General features: G+C 44.8%; 1 protein-coding gene across 6 annotated transcripts in view; it reads left to right on the top strand.

The window, feature by feature from the left end:
* The window catches only part of ARHGEF7 (Rho guanine nucleotide exchange factor 7), a 120,949-nt gene that overhangs the window by 14,592 nt on the left and 93,190 nt on the right, over positions 1-13,167 (top strand). For 4 of the 6 annotated variants that reach the window (XR_007631128.1, XR_007631127.1, XM_050334099.1 and 1 more), the window contains exon 2: positions 756-842. Coding sequence is in view for 2 of the 6 variants with exons in the window: in XM_050334099.1 (XP_050190056.1) it covers positions 756-842 (87 nt within the window). In the remaining 4 variants the exon portion in view is untranslated. Of the gene's footprint in view, positions 1-554; positions 670-755; positions 843-3,031; positions 3,088-13,167 lie in introns of those variants that run through there. The other 2 variants (XM_050334101.1, XM_050334102.1) reach the window with 2 other exon arrangements.

Here is a 13,167-nt window from a genome sequence, read left to right as displayed (position 1 = left end):
AGTGAAGGTTTTCGTCTTTGTGAAATTGCTTTTCTTCTGGGGTAGGAAGGGGCTGTGTAATAAACTACAGATAAACGAAGCTCGTTAACATCAGACCCTGGAATTGGTAATTATTAACTCCAGGTGCTAATATTTTTCCACAGAGGTCTTCGGGGCATTTTTCATGTATTTCCTAGTTAGAAAACCGATACCTAATGGTGGACCGGCACCAGAACAAGGAGGGCACCGGCAGCCTCACGGACGACACGGGCCACCCGCAGCGTGCGCCTTGTCCCCTGTGCGCGACCACTTCTCGTCCCGAGGAAGGGCTGTCCCCGGGATATCCCCGTGCAGCCGCCTTGCCCTGCAGCCAAACCCGTCACGGCACCGGGCTCTGTGTATCACCATTTAGCAAATTAAGAAACGCAGGGCGATGAGGCCCGGGGGCGCTCCCACGGCGGGTCCCCGCCCGCAGCCGGGGCGGGGCCGGGCAGGGCTGAGCATCTCCCTCCCTCCCTCCGCCCGCCCCACCGGGGCAGAGCCGCCAGCGACCGCGTCTGGCCGGGGCACCCCTGCTCCTGCCCGCCGCCCCCCGCCCTCGCACGCCATTTCCTGTGCTCCGTGTTTACTTCCCGGTTCAACCCCTCCAGTGGGAGCGATCAGCGCTGCCGCCTACGGAAGGAGCGGGAGGTGAGGGGAGCGGCGGGGCGGGGGACGCTGGTGCGGTGCCGTCCCCTCCTATCCCCGCGCTGAGCCGCCCGCCTCTTCTCTTGCAGGTGTACCCGGAGCCGCGGACGGAGGGCGAGTGCCTGAGCAACATCCGCGAGTTCCTGCGGGGCTGCGGTGCCTCCCTGCGCCTGGAGGTGAGTCGGGGCGGGGGGCGCCCGGCTCGGTGCCGGGGGCGGGGGGTTTCTCGCTCTGCCTTTGTGCCCGGGCTGACAAGATGGTGGCGGCCGCCCCTCCCCTGGCTGCGGGCGCAGGGGGCGGCGGGGAAGCCGCTGCTGCACGCCCGGGGCTGCCTGGGCGGCCTCGTCGCTGTCCGCTGCGGTGGCGGCTGCGGCCGGCCGAGCCTCGCCCCATCGCCGCGGGATGGCTCGGCTTGCGGGCAGCGGGAGCGCGCTGGTACCGCGTGCGAGGGCCGCGCTCTGCTCGGCGAGCGCCGGGCGGGCTGGGCGCGCCCCGACCCGCTGTCACCGCAGAGAGCCGGGGAAGGGGCTTCGCCCAGCCCCGGGGCGGCTGAAACCACTGCTGTTCTGTCCGAGGGAATTCTTGGTACCTGTCAGTTGCGACTGATAAGTTCGTGAGATTGCTTCGGAAGCGCCGCGGTTGTCTTACAGAAAATTAAGTTGGTAATAGCCGAACGGAATGCTAATTGAAGAAAATGGCAGGTGCTGTTTCTTCTATTTCAATTTGCGTTACATAAAAGCCTAGCAAACTGCCATCTTTTCCGAACGTGTGTTCGCAGGGTTTCAAATTAGGTACTTGTATATTGCCAGTATATTTAGCTATAGCAAGTACATAGCGTTGTCGAGTTTACTTGATGTTTGTGTGTGGGAAGGAACTGATGCGATTAAAAACAGGTTTCAGTGTCTCTGCGTTGGGAAGTGAGAGGTACTGTATTTTCAGTTCTCAAAGACATTTTTTTGGGTGGAAAAAATAGTTTCTGGTGCTTCTGAATTTCAATTAGTGAAGTGTTGCCTTAATTAATTCTCAAGGTCTTGTGGTATCTCTGGTCCTGCCTGTGATTTTGCCAGGTAGTAACCAAATGTCATTAAAAAGACTTTGATTGCTTTCCTGAGGTCTCTAAGTATCATTAGTGAAATTAATGATACTTAACAGGACTTGCATTTAATCTTAGGTTTCTTCATGGGTTAGGATGGAAATTAAGACAGCTTTTAGCACTGTTCTTATAGAATATGTCCTTACATTTTTACCTGCCTTCTCTTCTGCCCTCCAAATACATAGAGAATCTCATAGAATTTGTTGGGAGAAAAAGCAGATTAAGTTCTAAAATACTCACAAATGATGTCCTGGGGTGAACTGTCCCTTATGTCAAGGTGTTTTTGGTGGGGTGGGGTGGTGTTCTTTTTTTTTTTTTTTTTTGCTTTGGAGCATCTGTCCCTCCATTTGTCTTTTCTGGGGCTGCACTGAGTTTTTCACACTTTGAATTTCATATGTGAGAGCTGATCCAAATTTCAAGTATTAGATATGCATGAACTAGAGAGAACTGGGGAGGAAGGCACTTCAAATCTCAATGCAGAAATAAATTGAGTATTGCAAATATTACAGGGGGAAAATAGCACCTATATCTTCCCTTCCCCTTTACTAATTTCCTTCATCATGTCTTTCACAAAGCTTGGAAGTTATTGCAATTGTGACAAGCTGGGGATAGTTACAGCATTGCAGTTTGGTATCTCTTTTGTAGTTGCAGAAAGCTTTTGTCAGCTCTTTTCCTTGGGTGACAAGAAAATGAAGAAAAATTATTTAAGATAATTTTTGTCTTGCTCTCAGAGCCTGAATATTTTGGGGCATAGTCAAATTGTTAACCTGGCGTCAGGGTCTTCGCAGCAAGACTGCCGGAAACACCTTTCTTATGTGGAGCTAGCTGGCAGCAGTAGCTTCCAGCTCAGCGTGTTGGAACAGGAATTACTCCCAAGCTACCAGAGATGTTCAGAGGCTTGCAGGAAGGGGCACAAATGCTTGGGCTTATGGAGCCTCTTATGTATGTATTTATGGCTTGTATGTTGGCCATTCCCTGTTGTTTTTTCATTAGTCTTTCCAACCCCCTAGCTGTGGCCAAAGATGAGAGGAATGGTAACTGAGATTCAACCAGTGAGTAGCTGGCAGGGGCCTCTTGGCCATCGGCTGCTCCTGGGCTCTTCCTCTTCCCTCCTTTAACAAGGTGTGAGTCAGCCCTCATGGATCTCTGCCTTTTTCACTGTGGGAACTGGGAAGATGCCATAGCTCCCCTGTGCAGCATCCATGTAATGCTTCCTTAGTCGTGATCAGGTTTAGAGATTGCATTGAGCGAAGAGTGTGAGGAGCATCTCTGGAAACTGTGAAGGGGACATTTTCAGAGAGAGCAGATTAGCTACCAAGGAGTTAGTGGTGAGTATAAATATTTGACACAGGGGTGGATGTGTATGTGCTAGCTTAAATAATAGAAACATTTGGACATTATGGGTGTCAGAGGAAGCTTTGGAATGGTTTGAAGAGATGTGACCTTGTTCTGTGCACTCATGTGATGCCTTTCTTAACAAGTATTCCACAATGCAGAGTTTTGCATGACCTCTAAGGGTTGTACTTGAGCCTTACATTGAATCTGAGTTATATGTAGCTGGATCAGGTGATTTTTCAGTGTGTAATTTTGTGAGTATGGTAGAAGCACGGAAGTGCTTTGATTTAGCCTAAGTTCAGCATTGCACAAGCACTTTTTGCTCCCAGATCTGAACTCCTCTTGGAAATAATGATATTGTGTTTTTACAGAACCATGTCAGAGCTCCTTGCCTTGCTGCAGCTCTGTACGGCTACAGTTTTGGAGACTTTGTCACAACATGCTTGAGAACTCCATAAACTACTGCGGTTAATGGAAAGTTGCACAGCAGTAGATGGCTTCTTAGAGATATTTTTTCTGTGGCATCCTCTTATTAGAGGATGATGACTGTTGTTTTCCTACCTGAAAAATAAGGGGCAGAGATGAGAAATTTTGTTGGTTTGGAAGCGTTCTGGTGTCTGAAAGTTGTTCTTATTTTCTTCTTCTTACTTCCCAGTAAGTTTTGGCTGTTAGAAGGATAATAAGATATTCAGAATGGATATTTCAAATTCTAATGAGAGGGATTGCTATTCCTCAGAGGAAACCAGTGGATCCCTTCCCACATGCCCTAGAAATTTTTGATATTTAAATGTTCCAGAGAAAAGAGAGTACTTTATCTGGAGCTTCCAGCAGTCTTCTGTAAGATGAAATCTGTGTTGGTAAAGCAGAGTATGTTCCAAGAAATAACCAGGAGAATGTTCTGCAAGTGTTGGTTTTTTAAAAATTATTCTTTAGCATGGTTCTTTTTTGTTTGTGGATACAAGGAGCTGAGACATTAATGAAAAAATGTTCCTAAGACCTCAACCAGGGACTGAATTTGCAACTTCATGTTGTTTTTCCTGTCTGAAAACTGTGTTTGCTTAGAATAATTATAGTGTTGAGTAGTTTATTCTATTTCACTGCCAATGGTGAATACCTGTATAGATGGAAGGGAGTGTAGAATAGCTGCTTATGTTGTCATATCACAACTTATTGTGCAACTTTTCCTTAGGCATAGGATATTTGCTGTGTGATGTTCTTGCCATTTTTGCTTTAAAGGCAGTTTTCCCCTACAGTTTTTGTTTTGGGTGAGAAGACATTTAACTGTACTCTCTTCTGAGGAGCATGACCTGCTTTTCAAAACAGGGTCCTAGATACTTGTTGTACCTGATGGATTCTGTTCTGGAAGAATGTGGGTCTGTATATATGGTTAAGATGGAACTGACTGCAGATATATCTTCCACAGAAGTCTGGCAAAAGAGACAAAAATGAGAAAGTGATGGTCACAGAGCATTTGTTTCTACCTGAGCCCTAAGAAGTTTTGCCATCATGATCATCTTGTACCTGTATCATGTTACTCTGGTTTTGTTCTCTTTCAAAGGAGTTTCAGCTTCCTGAATAAAATACAATCTTGTCTTAGGCTTTGACCAGAGCTGTTTGACAGCTTGCAGGGCCAAAAAGAGGTCCTGGAGAAATGGCTGTGTAGTTCAACAGCAGTGAAACTGTTTGGGGAGCAGTTAGATGTAGAATAATAAACAAAAATAGGTTAATGGAAAGCCATGTTAGTGTCTGCTGTTTAAAGGGCAGGTTGCTTGATATAACCTGTGAATGATAGCAAGCTCTACATGGTTAAATTTCATAAGTAGTGTCTTGGAGCATTTTTTTGCTGGCTTTCATCAAATAAAAGATTAATGGTTACTTATCTGCAAGTATCTAATGTTAACAGATTTCTTGAGCTCAAATATTTTTTGGTTTTGACTTTTATACTGATGGGCTAGATGGCTAATGGAAATGTAAGAAAAGCCATGGATCTGAGAACCTTTTCTCTACCTGCCAAGAAACCTACTTGCCTCTAGGGTTCAGGATGGTCATTTTAATACATTGGCAGCAATGCCAAACCCAGCATTTTATTTCTACAGTAAACTAACCAAAGAAGAAATAAAGTAAACCTGGTAGCCTTATGCTCTCTAAGGAGATCCTGTGTTTGCTTATTATAAAATCCCTTGTACAAGAGGGATTTGCCCTTAAGGTTCAGAACACTCCATGCAAATTTGGGAAATATAATTCATGGCTCTCAAGATTTAATCAAGATATACAAATACCTATAAATGCCTGTAATAGAGCTCCAGCCTTGGGGAAAAGTTTGTAAGGGATGCCATTGTCATTCTGTTAGACCAGCTAATCTTTTGGGAGCAAGTGTGCTTGTCTGTCTTCTTCCCTCACACCCACCCCTACCACAGCAGTTCATCTGTTAGGTAATGCTTCTTTCCTCTGAGCCTTACATACTTCTTTGGATCATTATGGCTACAATCCTACTACCACTGTGGATTTGGAAAGGTATTCTGCCAGATGGCTTTCAAAGATGTATTTGGATAAGGAAGATATAGGCTCTACTGCTGGTGTGGATGGACTTGGCTGACATTTGTTAGTGAATTAGGAATAAATAGATTTCTAGTACTGAAGAACTTTCTACCAGTCTTATTATGATACAGAAATTAAATCATCCACCTATTCTTTCAACTCTTGTTCAAACTGTCATCTTTATTTTGTCAAGTACAATATTCTTTGAATTTGCTCTTGACTTTATTCCAACAGAATGTCTTTCTAACCCAGAAGGTGTACTGCCAAACACCTTCAGGATTCTTTGTCATAAACTTTTGCCAGGATGTTGGTGTTTTAAAGTTACCATTCTCTGCTTACAGACCACACATTGGAAAGTTTTATTTGGAAGCTGAGATCTCACTGGTGTATTTTTCAAAAGGGAGAAGTTACACCAGAAATTTGTAGCTTTTAATTGAGATATGTCTACTGCATTCCTTCCCCCCACTCTCACCCCAGTTTCTCCTTGTTCACAAAGCTTCTCTGAATATATAGTAGGTAATACTTACAGTTAAGTGCAGTATATCATTGCAACTTGTCTTGTACGTACTGACCTCCAAGACACGACTTCTCGCCACTGGTTTCTATCCTTTTTCTCATGTGTAAATATGATGATTCTGAAAATCCGAAATCAGTGTTTCATGCAGTTTGTTTTCAGGTCTTTTATTTTTTTTGAGGGGGTGGGTGGTGAGGGGCTGTCTGTTTTGTGCAGCATGTACAATAGAGAAGCACAGCCTGAGCTGCGTGATTGGAAGTCCATGTTAGCATGTCTTGGAACCTAAGATAGAAAGATGCTGTTACTTCACTGTTTACATTACTTTAATAAGAATGGCTTTTTGTGATATGAAGGATTCTTATAATTCACAATCCTTTGTATTCCCACTGAAGAGAAGCCTTCGAATACTACTTTAGGGGGGCCTTAAAAATAAAATGACCGAAAAATAGTCTTTTTTTGTGAGGCCAACCCACTTCCTCATCTGTATACCATTCATGCATGGTGTCGTGGTAGGTGAGGATGTGATGCAGAGAGGCAGGAACACACAGCACTGAACAGGGAGGAATGGCAGTACCAGAAGCTGTTACATTTTTATTCAGTAAAGTATAGTCTAAAACACATGGTACATGGTAGCTTTCAAGATCGTCACATGGTTCCCTGTTCACTTAAACTTTAAATCTTCTTTCTCTCTCCATGAGAATTTATTTCTTGTGATTCTGCCGAGCTTGTTGCATAACCAGTAGTGGGGTATTCTGCTATCACCATTTGACTAAAGTGGCTTTGACTAAAGTGACTGCAGTGGCTTTCATTAAATAGGAAGAATGTATCTCCTTATTTGGGTTCATGTTCAAAAGCACCTGGTGTGAAATAGTTTTAAAAAGCCTTAAAAGATAAGAAAAAGGTAGCAAGTAACAAAAGCGGATTACAAGTGTGTGTCTTTGTAACGAGTACTGTAACAACTAGCTGGGGAGCGTGCTAGTGTTTTTTTGGCTATTTGAGGTTTATATTCACTACTTTTCAAATAAAAAATAATTTTGAAATTTTGAATTGGACCATGAATATTTTAATTCCTGCCAGTTCTTTTGAATTGCATGCTGGTGTGATGCTTTGAACACAGAAATACAGAAGAGTGTGCATGTAGACTCTGACACAATGGCTCTATGATGGGTGCAGATCCCTTTCTTTGCTGCATGGACCATACATGACGATGAGTCCAATGTGTCAGAATACATCCAAATTGTTTCAGTTGAGTCTTGGTGATCAGCATGTACAAGACAATTACAGTGACATTGTAAGCATTAACTAGTTCTTCTGGCTTTGGCTGAGATAAAGTTGATTTTCTTCTTAGAAGCTAGAATAGTGCTGCATTTTGTATTCAGGATGAGAAAAACATTGATAACACGATGCCTTAGTTGTTTCTGGGCAGTGTCTACACTAAGTCAAGGATTTTCTAGTTTTTTGTGCTGCCCTGCAAAGGAGAAGATGGTGGGGACAGGAAGTTGGACACCCTGGACAGCTGACACCAGCGGGATGAAGTTCAACAAGGCCAAGTGCCGGGTCCTGCACTTTGGCCACAACAACCCCCTGCAGCGCTACAGGCTGGGGACAGAGTGGCTGGAGAGCAGCCAGGTGGAAAGGGACCTGGGGGTTCTGATTGACAGGAAGCTGAACATGAGCCAGCAGTGTGCCCAGGTGGCCAAGAAGGCCAATGGCATCCTGGCCTGCATCAAGAACAGTGTGGCCAGCAGGAGCAGGGAAGTGATCCTTCCCCTGTACTCTGCGTTGGTGAGGCCGCACCTTGAGTATTGTGTTCAGCTCTGGGCCCCTCAGTTCAGGAAGGATATTGAGGTGCTGGAGCGGGTCCAGAGAAGAGCAACCAGGCTGGTGAAGGGACTTGAGTACAAGAACTATGAGGAGAGGCTGAGGGAGCTGGGGTTGTTTAGTCTAGAGAAGAGAAGGCTTAGAGGTGACCTCATCACTCTCTTCAACTACCTGAAGGGAAGTTATAGCCAGGTGGGGGTTGGTCTCTTCTCCCAGGCAACCAACAACAGGACAAGGGGACATGGGCTCAAGCTCTGCCAGGGGAAGTTTAGGTTAGATGTTAGGAAGAAATTCTTTACAGAGAGGGTGATCAGGCATTGGAACGGCCTGCCCAGAGAGGTGGTGGATTCACCATCCCTGGAGGTTTTTAAAAAGAGATTGGACATGGCCCTTAGTGCCATGATATAGTAATTGGAGTTGGATCAGGGGTTGGACTTGATGATCTTGGAGGTCTTTTCCAACCCAATCTATTCTATGATTCTATGATTCTATGACCAAAGGGATATCCCACACCATGTGACATCATGCTCAGCAATAAAACTGGGGGGGAGTTGGCTGGGGGCTGTCTGCCTACTGCTCGGGGACTGACTGGGCATTGGTAAACCTCGAGTTTAACTTTCCCTATCCCACTCTAGGGAGGAGGGAGCGAATGCCTGTGTGGTGTTCAGCTGCCTGCCGGGTTAAACCACAACACAGGTACGGATCTGTTCAGAGCAGTTTTGTGAATGAGTTGCTCTGTGGTTTGGGAGGGGCTTCTGCATAACAGCCTTACCTGTGGTGTTCGTTTGGATCTTGAGAATGAAATGAACCTTCATCAAACAATAAAAATGTATTGCACTATTAATTGAGAATGCACAGAGGATTTCAGCATTGTACTCATGCTCAAATACATCAGACTGTTTTCACAAGAGTGTTTCAGTGCTTCTTTGATAGAAGAGTAGTTAATCATGTGAGGGAAAGTGTGGAAACTAGGAAAACTGGGTATAGAGGGCTGGAGGGTTTTGAGCGGAGCTTCAGAGTCCTTGAAGTGTAAAAAATGAGAAGGGGCTGCTTGCTGACTTACACTGTTCTCCTGATTTGTCAGAGGAGTTTTTACTCTTTGATTTCTTTAGTACTGTCCTGCCCTCCATCTCTTTATTGTGAAGTACAGTGAGGAAGGGCTCATCTGCTGGTTTTCTGAAGGCTGAGGGCTGTGGCAAGGGGGGCGCTTCCGATTAGCCCTGAGCAAGGAGTAAGCTGTGCAGGGTGGTGGGGATGCCAGGTGTGAAGACAACTCTTGGGAGGAGAACCATGAGCTGCTCCATCCTCCTCAGCAAGAGAGCAACAGCAGGTACAGTAGAGAGAGGAATGGAAATGGCATTGGGACAGTGTTGCACTTGCTGGGAGGCAAGTGCTGAGTAGCGAAGTGTATTTCAGAAGTCAGGTCTGTGTACATGACAGGACCTGCCTGCCATTCTCCTTCCCAGAGGATGGCTATGGTCTTGTTAGTTGCTGTTGTGGTTTTTAGGAATGCCTTGTGAAGTTGGATTTCAGAGGTCTCAGACTCCCTCCTACACACACACTTCTCTTTAATAGTTTTGAAGACTTGTAAGAGATTTTTTTTAGCTGGTAAACACTGAAAATAGGAATGCAGTTAAAGCTTGCACTCTACAGCTGCACTAGTGTATGCTGAACACTGTTACCTTGTTATTAGCTCTCAGCTGAATTTCCCAAGTCTGAGTGTGTGACAGGGAGAACAAAAGATTACCTCTATACCAAATGGTTTATAGGTGGTGGTATATTGTGTGAAGAAAACTTGACTACCTGGAGACCTAATGATGTAGCATTGTGGTGTTTTAACATATGCATTTGGACTAAGAAGGTCCTTGGAGCTGAAGCACATCCTGCACTAGGGGAGATGGCAGTGCTCAGTCTCTGCAGAAACTTGGAAAACTTTCTCCTTTCATGACAATGACTATGTTGCATCGTTTTGACAAAGGATGAGTTCTGGCAGAACGTTTGCTTTGAAGATTACCTCAGGACTACACAGAAGAGAGTCCAGCCTCGCAAAACAGGCTGCTGTTTTTATTTACTGTCATCCTGCCAGAATGTTTTGATTTTACTTTGAACTTAAGAGTTGTCATAAATCACTCCAGTTATCTGTAAATGATGCAATATCAAATCTAGGTCTTTTGTGACTTGCTCTGATTTCTTAAGTGCTTCCGGGTTTGCAACTGTTCCCAACTTCTGCTTGCATGTAAATATCTTGGCGTGTGTGGGAAAGGTGATATGCATTCTGCTGTCGAGAGTAGGTTTCACAGGCTTGATTTTGCAAGATGGTGTTGATGAGAGGAGAAAAGCGCCTTGCTCTAACTGAAAGGAAAAGGAATATTAGAATATGGTGATTTTTCCTTTTCCTTAAGGCGAGCTATCTTAGTGTGCTCAGCTGAATACACAAGCAGCTCTAGTACTTGCATGTTTCAGCTTGAGCCCTCTATTTCACTGTAGTTAACTGTGTTTAGATGTTTCATCAGATGCTGGGCTGGTCCTGTCAGTATTACTGAGAGCTGGAGTTTGCCTGTATGGGAAGCAGCATGGTTTTTTGACACTGGTAGCTTTTTCCAAGTCTTTATGTTTTTCAGGAAATACTGAAAAATTTTGGGTAGTGGAGAAAATTGTTAATGATGAAAAACACAGACTCTTGTTACTGAAAATTAGCTGCCTTGAGCTGTCTGATGAAGCCAGCAGGATTAGCTGTTTGGGTAAGTTGGGGGCAGGTGAGGAGGGAAACTCAGCTGTGTGGGAAGATGATGTGATGTTTCAGTTTCAGTAGGTGGCAGTCCTTCTCTGAATCAGTCCAGGGCCAGTGATGACCCTGGTGTTAGAGGGAGACAGGGAGAGAGGAAAAAAGAGGGAGCCAAGTCTTTCTGTCAGTGCCATCTTGTGGGCCAAGTGCAAATTCATGAGCCTTAGCATGTTTGGGTGTTTGGGAAAGAAGAGGGATATTCCTTCTGTTGCGGGGCCATCTGCTTGTGTGGTGTACTGAGGTGGCTCCGCTGGCAACCTTTGCTGAGGGAGTGGGAAGAGGCCGTCTGGGCAGCCCAGCAGCAGCTGCCCTCTTTGCCTTTGGGGCCAGCAGGGAGAGGATGAGGCATTCTCTGGGTACCCTTCCTTCACTTTCTGAAGGACTGGGGCTAGAGGCTTATATTTAGCAGATGAAATCGTGATTGATTCTTCTCCCCCCAGACTTCAGCAAAAGTCTAAACAGACTTCTTCCAGTTTTTTGACTGTTGAGTGTTTTGCACCATGGTGGAGTGTTATCTGCTTGGCCGTGCTTCTTTGAATGAGGTAGAGTATTTAGAAACTGTTAAGTAGCAGTTGCTTTTGAATCAAATTTAGAAAAAACCAAATGTTAAACACTGAGCAAAGTCCTTACTCTGATAAAAAATCCTCATGCAGCTGCTGTAGATGATGAAATAATAAAGGAAAAAATAAAGGTGCCATATACTTCCTGGTCATGAAGGGCATCTTCACAGATCCTCTCCTGCTAGTGCTGAGTGATTTTTAATATATAGTTTTTTTTTTAATCTATTCCCATGCTCTCCATTGTCTTGTTTCCTACCCCCTGCCTGTGGCTTGTTTTCCTTTAGCAGGAAAACCATAAGAGTGGTTATCAGAGAGAGGACTAGTGGTGGTTGGTGAGAAGACGGTGATGACATGCTGAATAGTTTTTTGCAGACATATGCTTGTTAAATATCTTGCAAAATTCCTACCTGATCAAGTCTTTTCCATGGGATGTCCGCTCCTGCTTCACAAGAATCCCTAGGCTGTTTTGCATGATGATTTTAGGAGAGTGTTAGCTGGAAGTACCAGCAAAAGCAGTCCTCCTAGGCTAGTACTGCTGAAAAACAAACCATTGCCATTGCTTTATGTTAAATTATCCCTCCCTTTTTTCCTCTCGTCTCTCATCTCTCCAAGAAGGGACCTTAATGGGTTTGATTCTTTCATGCAGCTCACTCAGCAGGTGAATGGAAGGAGTGTGTGAGAGGGGCATTTTTCTTGTAAGGGCATTTTCACTATTGGAACAAATGAAGTAGTCCTTAGTTTTTAGAGTGATTTAAGTGCGCTGAGATTTGTCTGAATAGGACTTTGGTCTCTGTGCTGAAAGCACTAATGTGCCTTTTTTTTTTTTTTTTTTTTTTTTAAATTTTATGGGGATATACTCTTGAGTATTCCACGCCAAGGATTTGAGTGCTGGTTAAAATGTTTTCCCATTGCCCACCTGCCTGGCAGTGACTGAACATGGTGGAGCAGGGCTTCTGTACACTAGACAGCTTGCTCTGAAGCCAGGAAAATGAAGTTCAAGTGAAATAGTAAAGAGATAATTGATGGTGGGATTATTGGTGGTTCAGTGTAGCATTAACTGGCGGTGAATTTGTGTAGTGAGGGCTGCCAATATAACTGGGTGCCGATGCCAAAGGAGGAGGTCTGCTCCCACCTTTGCTTTGCCCTCCCTTCCATAGCCATTCCATTTTGTGCTGATTCTCATGCATGCCAGATGGCTGAGTAAATCTGTACAACTCCAGCCTCTTCCCTCACAGCCCTCCCAAAAGAAGGAAAAGGGAAGGGAAAAAACCCACTCCACTATGGCAACAGAAAATTGTGCTTCCGCTAGCCCACTGCTGATGGGATGGTGAGCCATGTTGCCTCAGGGCAGGGTCTCAGTGCCAGGGTTGATGCTAGGAAGGAGTTAGGTTAGCTCCTGAAATACAAATTCCTGCTCTTCTCTGGACGGAATTGGAATCCTGCTTCAGTGTTTCAAGCAAAAATTATTTTTGAGAGTCCCATTGATGGACAATTGCTCAAGCATCTGTCTGTGTAAAGGAGGGAGGGGTTGGTGTGGTTGGTGGGGAAGTGGGAGGGGATGTTAGGCTGTGGCAGCACACTGGTTTAGATTAGTGCTATCTGCAGTGGAAACACCCATAGTCAGGCATCTACTGATTCTGTGTGTGGCTCTCCTTACAACTCTGGCACCAAACGTGTACTGCCTATTTTTATGTCATCTGTGTGAGTTTACACTGTGTTTCATGATTATTTCTGAAAAATACAAGCAGGAACACCTCTTCCTTTATTTTTAGATGATCTGCCAGACTCCCAGTTAACTGCTGATTACTTCCCTGACGTTCTCTGGGTTAGATTTTGTTCCAGTGTAACTACCCCC

Source organism: Myiozetetes cayanensis, unplaced genomic scaffold, assembly GCF_022539395.1.
Source record: "Myiozetetes cayanensis isolate MyiCay16 unplaced genomic scaffold, myiCay2020 scf5-8, whole genome shotgun sequence".
Lineage (NCBI taxonomy): Eukaryota > Metazoa > Chordata > Aves > Passeriformes > Tyrannidae > Myiozetetes > Myiozetetes cayanensis.
This window is presented reverse-complemented; position numbering and strand designations above follow the sequence as displayed.